The sequence below is a fragment of the Paralichthys olivaceus genome, chromosome 10 (assembly GCF_024713975.1).
Source record: "Paralichthys olivaceus isolate ysfri-2021 chromosome 10, ASM2471397v2, whole genome shotgun sequence".
Classification (NCBI taxonomy): domain Eukaryota; kingdom Metazoa; phylum Chordata; class Actinopteri; order Pleuronectiformes; family Paralichthyidae; genus Paralichthys; species Paralichthys olivaceus.
The window spans coordinates 20,919,926-20,933,339 of NC_091102.1; the positions used below are offsets into that span (position 1 = coordinate 20,919,926).

General features: G+C 40.8%; 1 protein-coding gene and 1 long non-coding RNA gene across 2 annotated transcripts; both read right to left on the minus strand.

Annotated features, from left to right (window-relative positions):
• Window positions 1–389: 389 nt before the first annotated feature.
• slc40a1 (solute carrier family 40 member 1) lies at window positions 390–11,636 on the minus strand. Its single transcript, XM_020099670.2, has 8 exons — window positions 11,086–11,636; window positions 10,563–10,630; window positions 8,668–8,827; window positions 8,205–8,320; window positions 5,582–5,708; window positions 5,022–5,267; window positions 3,608–4,237; window positions 390–3,170 (listed from the first exon to the last, which is right to left on the minus strand). The coding sequence occupies exons 1-8, from the start codon at window positions 11,117–11,119 to the stop codon at window positions 2,854–2,856; spliced, it is 1,698 nt and encodes a 565-aa protein (XP_019955229.1). The 5' UTR covers window positions 11,120–11,636; the 3' UTR covers window positions 390–2,853.
• A 486-nt stretch (window positions 11,637–12,122) lies between these two features.
• On the minus strand, window positions 12,123–13,207 carry LOC138411768 (uncharacterized). The gene is made up of 3 exons (XR_011244263.1): window positions 13,067–13,207; window positions 12,862–12,968; window positions 12,123–12,233 (listed from the first exon to the last, which is right to left on the minus strand). It is a non-coding gene; the product is annotated as an uncharacterized lncRNA (long non-coding RNA).
• Between the last annotated feature and the right edge of the window lie 207 nt (window positions 13,208–13,414).

The window sequence follows — 13,414 nt, forward strand, 5'->3', positions numbered from 1 at the left end:
GGCGATTATTTTAATGAGTGCGTCAGTTGTAAAATACGAAAAAACATTGCAAAATTGCTTAAAATGCAACAAAATGATAAATTAGCTCCAAATGTATTCGCTAACATGTCTGAGGCCAAGCACCTGTCGATTGTGTTGTACAAAACCAGGTCACTCTTTGTGTTTAAGGCAGGCATGCAAGTCCAGATGATCCAGCTCAGCTCCCAGCCAGTCACTTTAACACCGGCTGCCTGAGCGAAAGTGGAGGAAATTAGCAGCTGACTCGACTGTGGTATGTGGACACACATCAGCAACCAAGCCCAAAACTGAGGCCGTGAAACCAGGGAACATAATCCACTGTTCACACACACACACACACACACACCCATACACTAGGCTATACACACAGGTGATGTAAAGGCTTTCTTTATTCAAAAGTCTTCATGCAATACAAACAGTGCCAACACCCTCATATCGAGTGGAGTGCAACTATTATGTAAAAATAAATTTGATTCCATTTATGATTGAATGTTTTTGCCTATTGAACGATAACACTGGTGTGTGTGTGTGTGTGTGTGTCTGTGTGTGACAGATGATATGCAGTAATTGCTTATAACGTAAATTTAAAAAATCTTTAGGAAACCTCAATTTGACATACAATGTTAACACTAGGTATATAAAACATGTAAAAAAAAAAACAAGTTTTCAGACAAACAGCACAACACAGTATACACAATGTTTTTTTTTTACATTTTACAATTGTATACTTGACATTTATTTACATTAGAATGTATGGCCATGTGTGATATTCCTGAATCAGTAGACTGGCCGTTCTGATGTGGCTCTGATGCCCAGCCTGAGTTTGAGGTTACATTAAACCTGGGAGGGACATGAAAATGAACCTCTGTTCCTGGTGGGTCCTCGGCTCATGGCACACCTGACTCAGCACCACTGTCTTTAACCAGGTTTCATGAGAATAAACATTTAACAAGAAACCTTCTGTTTCCTGACACCTGCCTCTACCTCTGAGTCCAACCCAAATATTTAACCCCCGCCATTTCCCAGAAACTGTCTACTCTTTTAAATGGGTGGGATGTGGCTACTAATCCTTGACAATGCTAGCTTATAAGGCATCAGAAATTACTAAAGGTGGGAAGGAAGTTATAGATACATACATTAAAAAGAAGCTACTTTGCCAGTGTCAGTGATTTGAAACTGTTTTGGACACACTCTTTCACAAGACAACGTCTTTTTAATTAAATCACTTCACAGGAAAAGTAGCTTGCAAATAAGCCACTCTGCACTTTCTTGAGGTACTATTACATAGATGTTTTACACTGGTGCTACAAAGCCAAAGACGTCCACAGAAGACAGAGATTTGACTTTGGTAAAAATGTCTCCTTCATGCTTGGAGCAATAAAAGCGAAAACCCTGGCTGACTCCTAGAGGAAGGGGATTAAGTTGCGGTGTATTCAGACTATTCCACAGGGGCTGGTCCAGTTTTTCCTCATGAACTGTGTGGTGCTGAGTACTGCAATTTGTGCGTTTTAGAACCACCATTCCACCACAGCACCTGAACAAACTGAGAGGGCAGCTATAAGTGATTGAAATATGATTGTGCGGGGGTGGGGTGGTCAGGACTTTCAGCCTTGTGCAAAAACATTGATCAAATACCTGATCACGCATTGGGTGTAATGACAGATGTCAATCACTTAAAGTGCCTGTGTAACAACAATCATGATTAGAAAAGAAAATCACCACAGAGAAGTCATAAAACATAAAAATCATAAGGTGACAACATGGATCTATTCATTTAAAACTAGCAGAAAAACAAAATTTTAAGTACAATCTCAAAGTGGGTTAAAAATATTCGGGTATTCTTGGGTTATTGGAAGCATTAGTGAAGCTACACTACTGTCACCTGATGAAAATATATATATTTGGAATGCTTCAGACAGATAACTGGTTTCCCTCACTTCCTTTTATGCCTTGTGTGGACTTGACTTTGGTAAGTGAGATGACTATTGACAAGGGTGCATAGAATTTATCATTTGTCTCTTATGGCACAATCATGAGCCCACAACACAATACTGATGATACAATTCCTATAAAAAAAACCACCGTCTGCATTTCCTGAATAAATACAGTTAGTTGCATAACCCTTATAACCATGCATTAAAGAGACTGGATCCCAGTTTTGCGTTTGGTCAAATAAAAAAATGCACATGACCTGCTGTTCATACATGTATATGTAAGCTGACACGAGTAGGAGAAGGCTACCAGAGAACAGCTAGCAGATGTAGCTAAAGCACCAATGACATCACTGAAAGGCTAGTGTTGAAAATGAAGGATGCGGTCTGTTAGAATCTCAGACAGTCACCCCTGCACACCTTTATTCAAGCCTCAGTGCCTTCTTCCCTGCAACATCTCTCCCTCTTTTTGCCCTTTTGTTAGCTGAAGCACCATTTACAAATCTTAGATCGTAAACAGTGATCCTCGATCCAGGCAGTTAGGAGGAGAACATTTCTTCTGGTTTCTTTAAAAGACCAAAAATGGAGTCACAAGCCTTGGATACTCTTGTGAGCATGGACCGATAGAGGAAAGGCTGAGACTCTCCTCTAATTCTTAGACTTAAAATGTTAGAGACACCCTGCCTAACCTAAGATTCTTACTATGGATTGCTTTTCTAAACTGTAAGCTCTACTGACGTCCTCCTGCTATTGATTAATGCTTTATTATTTATTGCATGTTTATGGTTTATGTTAGTATTAGCATTCTGCCAGCTACAAGCTATGCTGTTAGTTTGATAAATACGATGCAGGGAGGGGAAAAGGCTGTGAACTATGTACCGAGGACAGAGTCTCTTTAATGGGGTTAGACGGTGGTAGGAAGTGAGGGGCTTTCTACTGTCTCCACTTTCTGCTCCGGCGAGAAGCAGAAGAAGAGGCGGGTACCCAGGCTCTTGAAGGCAAACCTAAAGTACATTGCATGACCCATGGCCACAAAAGAGACTGAGATGATGACCAGCAGGCCGAAGGCCTCGGGGTTCGGAGCCAGAATCACCATGATGAAGTGCAGCAGGTCTAAGAGGTAATTCATGGAGTTTTGGACGCCGTTGATCACACCTCGCTCCGACTCGATTACAGTCTCCTGGATGAGCTGGGTCACTGTCAGGTCAAAAGACCACAGGCCTGCAGCAGAGAGATCAACAGTCAGTCCTAATGGCATTTTTACAACCACATTAACATGACTTAGAACTCAACAGTAGCTGTAGCAGCAATTATCAGGACATATTATTGGCATCAAAGGTTGCAGATATTGCTCTGACAGATGCTTGGATCCATTGTAAAATTACAGTGACTTATGAAAATGTTCAACCTGTGGACCTGAAAGTACTTGCTTGAGTCAACTTTAGGAAGTCATAAGTGGGCCTTTTATAATCTTATGAAAGGAAGTGAACATTCCAAGAAAGCATGCACACTACGTATGCAAATGTTCTTTCTAATACAAAAAACAAACATCATTATAGACTTTGCACCATTTACTTCAGTGGCAATCTGATTTGCACTTTGGATCTCCTTTAAAGTAATAGTACAAAAAGAAAGTCAAGGGGAACTACATTACTCACCAACTCTAGCAGCAATGACGCCAGCAAACAGCAGACTGACAGATATGTAGGACTGCAGAGGTGGTAACTCTTCAGCTGGTGCAACCGTGGTATTTACACCCATGTGAACGCTGCTTAGGTCACCATTAGGCAGGGTCTTCTCTCCAATCAAGTGGGTGAAAATATCCTGGAAGGGTGAGACACTGAGGTCGAAGGGGCTCCCCGGAGTGAACACAGAGGCGACGCACATCATGAGGCATGACAGCTGAGCCATGCCTGAGATGAAGCCTGTGCGGATCAAGCCACATTTTTTGCGGACCCAAGTGAAGGCAACAGTGCCGCAGATACCGAACACAGCCGAAGCCCCCATCAGTAGACTGAGCACTGAGCCATTGAGGCCCTGCGTATAGGCATAGCCCGTAGTGATGCAGTCAAACCCCAGCACCGTCATGTAGAGGAAAGCCAGGGACATGCCGGCGAAAAAGATGTCCTGGTTGTAGTAGGCCACCCAGCCGAACTTTAAGGTGCGCAGGGGTTCCGATACTTGGTAGCAACAGCCCCGCTCCTTGGGAGAGTCAGGCTTGGCCACCACTGAGGCTTCATTCATAAGCGGCTGAGAAGATTCCTCAGGACTCTGGCCATTCTCTAAGTCTGCAACAGAGTAGAGGAATGGAGGGATTAAAACTAAAAACTCACAAGCCAGAAACTCTCCAAACGCTTAAAAACATATGCAGCTTATTACAAACGTTTTTCATTTAACATAAATAGTGTAGTGTCCGTTCTCAACTTAACTGTTCTCTTGTCCTGTGTTAATATACTCCAGAGCAACTTCACATTATTCTGAGTCATTACTGAGTCCCCCTCAAACAGTTCTACAATATACTTTAACTTTTTATTTGTTTGTGTGCAGAGCTATTTATAAACAGTCTATGGTGCAGAGTGAAGTTATAAAACTTTGTGATCATCCTACCTGGTTTATCTGCAATGAAGATACTATAGTCAACGTTTTTTATAAATTGAAAAAACATTCATGTGTTATACAAGTTTGAAAGACTTATGTCAGCTATTTGAGAGGTCTGTTGAGCAACACAATCTTCAGACCAAAGTTCCCTACTTTCAAGAAAAAAAAGCTCTGTAATTCTGTAGTAAGTATAAAGCATTGCAACAACAGAATCAACGTTGCACTTTTTACAAAGACAAATGGCCAAACAGGAAAAGATTCAGTGAATGTTGTCGCCATGACTGCCCCTGTCTCGGGTGATAATAAAATGTTTATTCATGATGAATGATAATGACTCTGTCCAAATCGCAGCAAACTCTGCACTGCAATTTCTCTGACAATTTACAATACACATGCCAAGTGTGAAGTTGATTAGATGAACAGTTCGTGAATCCGTAGGTAAATATAAACACAAGGTTCTTGAAGCTATAGTACCTTTGTGGGGACTGAGCTGTTTAAGCTCCTGCTCCTCCCCTTTTTGTCCAGCTTTCACAGCCAACGCCGGTGTCTTCTGGTAGACCTTCCACAGCAGAGCATACTCCACACACATGGAGCACAGGTTCCAGCCAGAGATGAAGCCACAGCCCATGAAATGGGAGCCAAAAGCCATGATCTGGCCCACCAACATTGGAGCCAGGATGTTGGTCAACTGGTCAATAATCCGCACTGTGGCATTCATGTCTGTTTGATACAGGAGATGCAGCAATATATTAATGGATGAATGAGTAGAAATGTTTTTTAAGTGTCCCACAAATCTATCGTTTGTCCTGGAATGACAGTGCTAAAGGTCACCACATTCATATGTGTTATGAATTTTCTCCAACATGTGATCAAATCTTTTAAATATCTTGCAGCAATCAGGGGAAACAGCAGGGACATAAAAGGTAAAGACGAGAGTGAGTCAGCATCGAGGATTCAAAGTCTGCCACACTGAGGATGTCTGATAACAGGTCACGTGCTGCATCCAATCAATACAGCAAGTAAGAAACACTGACCTGCCAAATTGCTGCTGTCCTGACCTGCCACGACCACAACCCAGTCCCTCTGTATGGTGATGGAGGTCGCTGTGCTGGCAAGGTTGGCGATGTTGGCAATGGTGATGACCAGAATGTAGCAAATAGTCTAAAAAAAACAAATTTGCACATTTATCCAGCATCAATATTAGGTCATTCAAAATCATAGCTTCAAACCCTGAAAAACAAATCGATCCTAATAACAAGCGCTGTGTGTGTTATTTCTCTGTGCCCTAGGACTCCATTGTTGCACTGTGGATTCAATAATGAACACACACAGACACACACACACACACACACACACACTGTCCTGCTGCCCCAAATACTAAGCTAATCCTTCATCGCAGGGTAACTGGCAGAAATTATAGAAATCAGTTCAGACAAAAGTCTTTTTTGTTGTCAGCTGAAAATTGTTCCTAAAAAATACCCGATTTACGCCAATTTGAGTAACATTGGATAAAACTGCAGTGTCCAGCTGTTTGAGGAAACTCCAGTGGTTTTCAAAAATATATTTATTTTTTAGAATATTTATAGTATATATTATTTATTTTTAGCAAGTCTTCAGGTACAAATGGACTTTTGCTGGTTAAGTGCCACAAACAGGGAAGATGCAAAGTACTAAAAGATGAATTCACACATGGTCAGTTTTGATCTTTTGATGTCAGTTAAATATATAATTATAACAAGCTAGCCTTTAAATGCTGATACAGCATACACTGTAAGACACGTTGAGATTCATTCTTCTTGCCTCTTTTACCCGTTATATTGAAAGCACCTATTCGGTTGAAACCATTTATAATGGTAAAATCCACAAAACAATTGTAAAATGAGACTTGGCTTTTAAATTGTTATTATCACATGTCATCTTATGTGAACAAAATAAAAAAAATCAATAGTTTCCTGTGGAACAAATCTATAACATTCTGTGAATGTTGCTGCTTACAGATAAACAGTGTGACGGCTCTATAACACTCAACATGTGACCTCAGCTGCAGCCACAATAAGATAGAAATATTAAAATATGTACATTATTTTGTCTAGAAATGACCTATTTGTGAACACACTGGCCATTGATGTTGTTTGCTGAGCTGTATGTACACTGTAATGCAGCTGGACAGAACAGAAAACTTTTTTCAACAGGCCCGGCCGCATTCCTCTCTCTCTCTCGCGCTCTCCGCCTGTCATGTGACAGGCCTTGAAGGACCTGCTGACTACTCAGTCTTCAACGAGACACTTGATCTCCTGTTTCACCATACTTTCTCCACACACACGCGCACGCACACACACACACACACACACACACACTCTCAACTCAAACGGTGAACCCCCCCACTTTTCTTTGGAAACTCAAAGGTGTCCCACAAATTCAGAGCGCATTTGGACACATTCCCCTCAACAGAGAGCCTTTGTTTCAACCTAACACACCAACTTTTCCGCCATAACGGACGGTAACCATTCTACTCTGGAACTCAGCCCCTCAGGCTCAGTTAGCAGCAGAATCTGATCCAAATCTTTGTGTTAAGAAACTGTGATTGCGCCACAGTGAGCTTTGTTTTGTAACTGCTGAATTATTACTTCAAGCTCACTAATTAACAACAACAACTAGTACTCAGCAGCACTCATTACTATATTACTACATGAGCTCTCATTATTATGAGTCAGACCCCACCTATCTTCAAACTGGGCCATCTTTTCCATCTCAGCTTCACAACTGTAAAGTTTCATGACCTCATTATGCACAGTTGTTTTAGGTCATTACATAAACAAACATTCACGTCCTGGAGACTTACCCTAACAGTTAATACTTCTTACTTTTTAATATTTGTTTGGAATAACACTTAAAAGCTATTTATGTAGTTATAGCATATCATTTAATTCAATTAGCACTTATTCTATATTTCTTTAAATTCTAAACCCTTCTGTTTATTTATCAACTATTATCTACTGTTTAATATTTAAATCATCTTTAAGCTCATGTTAACATTCACCAGGTTTGTGTGGTTTTACAGTCAGGGGAGAGACCGTGGCAGCCCTGAGAAATTCAATAATTCCTCCACATGTGTTGATGGTCCTTTTAAACCATTCAGTATTTGTTTAAACAGGTTTTTTAATTAACCAATTCCTGTTTTTACAAAGAAATAAATTAGTATTTTCAAATAACCATGGCCCCTACGTGACAGTGCCCCTAGTAGCACTCATTTATAGCTTCTGAATTTAAACCCTGACCCTAACACTAACCATGACTTTCCAAACAATAACCCTGATTTAACTACTGACCTAAAAAGCAGATGATTGCAATAACGAGATAAAAAAGCTGAGTATAATGAAATAAGAAATCACACATATCTTGGAGGGAATGGAGGGAGAGATGAGCAGTCAAAGGTCAGAGTATGAGTCAATTACTCTGATTCTTCATGTGGCCATAAATCTTACTGACGTGGGAGCACATATCAATAAAAGTTAGCAAGTTTCAGGGGTCAGAGTTTTGTACTTGAGGAGAAGGGGTAAAAATGCTTTATGTGAAATTCCGCACAAGATCACATTGAAAGAGCAAAGTGTGTCCCGGGTGGTGTGGGGGTGGGGTTTTGGTTGGGGGGGTTCTCACCAGAATCCATCCGCTGTAGAGATTCATGAGCTGTTCTTTGAACTGGAAAACAACCATCAGGAGGATCCCACACAAGATGACGCAACTGTTCTGGACAAGCAGCGAGGTCTGGGCCACTGTGGAGACACCATGATGAGCATTAGGGACAGAGATGTGATCAGGGACAACAGATTTCTGTTTAGGAAAACTGTTCATTAGCGATTCCACAAGATAGTTGGATACATTCCCCAGCGCCCCTGATCTAATCTAATAGCGCTATTTCCTAATTCCTCTGAATGCACATTCCACAAGATGTGCATCTATCTGTGAAAGAGACAGAGGAAAATTGCACATGTGCAAATTATAGGCAAAACTATAAAGACATCCACAAAGTTCCTCTCACTTATTTCATGATAAAGTCATGTGATTACAATCTATCAAAAAGCTTAAGGCTCGGCTTTTTTGGTATTTTTTTCTGCCTTACCTTTGAGTCTGGGATTTCTGTCTACCCAGTCTCCGATGATGGCTCCCAGCAGCAACACGGAGCCTGCCACCACCAGCCCGTACACGGCCGTGAGCAGCAGGCTGTTCCCATATAGCTCTACCAGGAAAACAGCCACGGCAAAGTTCCACATTCGGTCACCCTGGGAAATAAAATTCTGATTATTTTTTGTGCAGGCTTAATTGGAAAAATAATTTAACCCTGTTAAATGACCTAAAAAGATATCACCATCTTCACTTTAATCCATCTTGAGAGTCATTTGTAAACACCAGTACTGTGTGGTAAGCTACGAAGGGAAGACATATCATTTTGTACTGTAATGACAGTTATGTAACACATAACTTCTATTAGATAGTTTAGTTTGGTACATATAGATGTATATATGTATGTATGGGGGAAATTTATGAAAAAAATCAGGGGGGGGGGGTGTTTCTGAAATGTTTAAGTTAGTGAAAACAAATCATATATAGACTATAAACCCTGGAAGGTTTTTTATTACAGTTGTAAAAAAAAAGGCTGCATTTACAAGAACTAGGAAAATTTTAGCCTTCTGTGATATTTCACTTCCTTTAATAAATTGTCCTGTCATGTGGACATGTAGCGGCTGCGATCATAAACATCAAAATAAAACAAAGCTAATTTAAATAGCCCTTGAGAAAGCGTGCAAAAACACTTATACATAAACTTCAATATTTAATAGTAAATAATCTCCAAATGAAATAGTACAACTTGTTGTCAACATAATAATAAAAAAATTAAGACTGCAGTATACATAGTGCGCCTACTTGTCAGACTAAAAGTACAGTGTGCTTTGATAATGGAGTTATTAATTGCCCTATGTCATTTGCGTTCATGTTACACAATGCGACAATATTTTCACAAAACACTTGGTATAATTCAATTAATTTTAATTGTTATAACAGATCTTACTCTTGACACTGAAGCTCTGAGACATGTGTCAAAAAAGGGAAACATTATCAGTGAAGCTTTGTACTAAGGCCTGATCTGTTTTATCAGCATCACATGACCAGTGTGAGAGTCAGAAACATTCTCTCCTAACCTGTCCCCACACACGACCATTGTTTATTATAAAATATTCCCTTCTTACTCCCTCGCTCTTTGTCTAAGCACCAACACTGTCAAATACAAATGGTGTCATGTTTCTGTTTGAACTGCTTAACATTGTTGCTTTGCCTATTCTGACATACCATACATTGTTGGTCAAGTGTTTGTGTGTGTGTATGTGTATTTGTTTTGTTATGTTCTGACTTTTAGTTGTTGCAAACAGGAAAAATGTCAAAATCCACAATGCACAGTGTTGGTACCAGTGTTGTTTATTAGTTACTTGAAGTATGCAAAGGAACTGATCATGCATTTAGATAGTGATTAATTAATTGATTACTTCCGCATCACTAGATAAAGGGGGTGAAGAGATTTGGTTCACCCAGGGTGCCATGTAAGCTAATACTTCCACTATTGAGACTGAACAACCTCATATGTAGCCTGCCAGCAGAGACACTGTCCTCAGCTGGCACTTACACTAACAATAAATAATTTTAATTTTAAATATTTTTTAAGCATTTTTGAGCTACACAATGTGCTTTAACAAGGAAGAATTTTCTATATATACATTCAATTACTTTTAGTCAATGCTGTGGAGCTAAGAATAAACAAGGAGCGGCTTCAACGTGCACCTTACGGAATCAGGAATTGTACACAGGTGTTGGACATACATTTGGCCCCCTGTGTAAATTGTGGCCCCTTTTAGAAAACCCCTCGGTGACCTGTCATCACAGTGAAAATATACACACACGCACATGCACGATGTGTTTCTGTGTTTCTCTGGTGAACTGTGGCAGCTTCAGTGTTTCACTCACCCATGTTGACAGAGCATGGCCCATGTAAATAAGGAATTTGGCAGAGGTGAAGAAGTCTCGCAGAGATTCTGTCGGAGAGAAAATGTTTAAATGTCAGGAACATTTTAAGAGGCTGAGCAACAGCTGGTGGTCTGCATCTGGGTGGGGGGGGGTGGGGGGGTCCCTGTGTCACGTGATTTTTGTTTACCCGCGTTCACACAGAGAGAGAGAGAGAGAGAGAGAGAGAGAGAGCGCGCACCAGGAGACTCCAGCTCAGACTGAAGGTCTGCTGCCCTCCACCTGATGTTCTGTTCAAACACTGGCATCATGCACGGAGCTTCACATATCTCACACCGTCCACTGACAATGACAATCATCACATGAGAATAATAACAGACAGCTTCACCCGTTTCACAGTAGCGTCGACAGCATAGGATCGCCGCAGAAAGCCTATAGAACCTGTGCTGTGTTCACAGGCGCTGCACGGGGTCCATCGCACATGAGCGTGGTACCAATAGTAAGGTATTTGAGGAGAAGAACCTACCGCAACATGTCCTCTTGGCTGCAGGGTTATCCATGTTCAGCGTGTCCAGGTGACGGATGTAACCCGGTCAGTGTTGCAGCAGCTGCTCTTGCTGTTGTTTTTCTCGTCTTCTTTGCGAAAAGGGAGTCGAGCGCCGAAGCTTAACGACTAAAACAAAGAGACAACACGAGCTCCCTTTCCCCCCCTCTCCAAACTTAGCTAACACTGTAGCTGAAGTCGGAAAGAAATAAACGTGTGGAGTCTACAGAGGGTCGGCGGGTGTGCACGACGCGGCGCGGCGCTCTGCTCTCTGTCCTCCGCGACTTCGTTCAGCCTCCAATATACCGCACACGGAGTCACGTGACCTGGATTATTTACATCCTTTCAGGAAAAAGAAAAAAACAGAAAAGAAGGACCGAGCCTCATCCACACACCAAACCGTGTCACTGTCTCCGATTTCACCAACACCCCGGGATTAGCGAGCTGCTGTTTCCATTGTACACTTGTTTACCTGCTTCTTCCTCTGTCTTGAGTAGAAACGGACGAGTTGCTCTCACGAGAAAACCCTGAACAAAGAAGTGCTCCTCGAAGATAACGCAACTATACATGACAGCAGACGAAATGAATGTACATGGCACATCAGAGCCTGGAGCCTTTTGTCACAGCTGTGTGTGTTTCAGTGGTTTCTTCACATCACATCATTATTACTAAAAAAATAATAGGAATATCAATTATTACTATGATTGTGATTGTTGTAATTGATGACGATAACAATACTTTTTAATAATACCTTTTAGCACATTTAATAACAGTCGTTACAATGTGCTTCACAAAGAGGACAAATAAAAACAAAGTCAGCTAATTATATTTTGCAAAATCCAAAGTCAAACACAGCAACACAATATTGACACTTACACAAGCTACAAAGACTCCAGTGTGAGTCCTGCAATCCAAACCAAAAATGCTACCTGAGAGTCTCATAGCGTTATTTATTGTATAAATTGAACATTTTATTGGTGCACTGATGAGTTAATAGCATGTTTCCATATTGTAGAAAAGGTGGAGCTAACTACATGAACCTTATACATTGTATGTGTGTTCCGGCTCATATCTTATGAGCTGAGGAGAGAAAAGAGGCTGTGGAGGTTGAAGATTAACTGAACTTGGCTCTGCACGTGATGACACACAAATAAACAATATTAAACATATTGAACATTTGGGGATGCCACTGTTGCCTTAAACCTGTTTATCTAGAAGCCTGTTGCAATCAGGCTTGGCAGTGACAGTGTTCAAATCAGATATTTGGATGACTTGCATTTGCACCCATGTCAACACAACAGAATCACAGCCATAATTACAGGCTGCATTGATGAGAGCTCCTTTGCCTGTGTCCATAAAAAGTAATAAACACAGGCTAAGTGAGCACATATACAATATGTTTCTCTCAATTTAACACTATACAGTGGACTATGAAAGGCTCTTATCAGCTGAGTGTGACCCTCACTACCTTGTACCAACACTTAAACCTGATGATGTGTGTTTCTGGATTTACTAAAATGATGGTGTAATGAAAACTGCCAGCATATACAGTACAGTATGCTTCATCTTGTTTCTGACTGGTTTTCTGATTATATCATTAAGATTTTGTTTTTGAAGGCTCTGATGCACATTTGGTCTTATTGCTTATATCCCAGCAGTGGTCACTGCACCCACTCATACATTTTCTCTCTGCTGCCCCCCTGTTTGTTCAACCACATTCTACCATAGAGTCCCTCAAGCACCAAGAGGTGCACAAACCTCTCCAAAACTGAATCATATTGATGAGGGCTGAAGATCCTCTTCATTACTTCTGATTTTCACTTCAGTCATGTTTCTCCAATAAACTCCCACCTGTTTATGCAGCCCTGTTACAACATACAATAAGATATGAGCTCAACTTGCTATAAAATTCCCAGAAAATTCTACAAATGCATCAATCAGCCACAACATGAAAACCTGTCACCTGTTTTAATGTTATTCATGGCAGATCTGTGTAATTCCCTCCACCAAGGAGGTTACGTTTTCCCCTCTCTCCATTTGTCTGTTGGCTTGTTTACACAAAAAGAACCTGTCAAATTATCATAAAACTTGATGGAAGGACTTTATATGTGTCAGGAAAGAACCAATTCAATTTTGGCGCAGAGCTGGATCAGGAATGATTTCTCAGGAAATAATTCATGGATGTGGCATATTTAGGGGACTGATATTTATGAGTGTGTGAAATTCTGTGTTGGGCCTTGGCGGAGGTATATGTTCTATTTTGTTTGCTCTTCTTTCTTCTCTTTCTTTCATAAATAATATTGAAGGGGTA

Bases quoted from the DNA above. Each gene is read 5' to 3' on its own strand.
- slc40a1 (XM_020099670.2), bottom strand. From the start codon at position 11,119: ATGGATAACCCTGCAGCCAAGAGGACATGTTGCG. The intron at 8,321-8,667 runs GTAAGGCAGAAA...GTGTCTCCACAG, and splicing joins CAGAAATCCCAGACTCAAAG to TGGCCCAGACCTCGCTGCTT. The intron at 5,268-5,581 runs GTCAGTGTTTCT...TGTATCAAACAG, and splicing joins GGACAGCAGCAATTTGGCAG to ACATGAATGCCACAGTGCGG.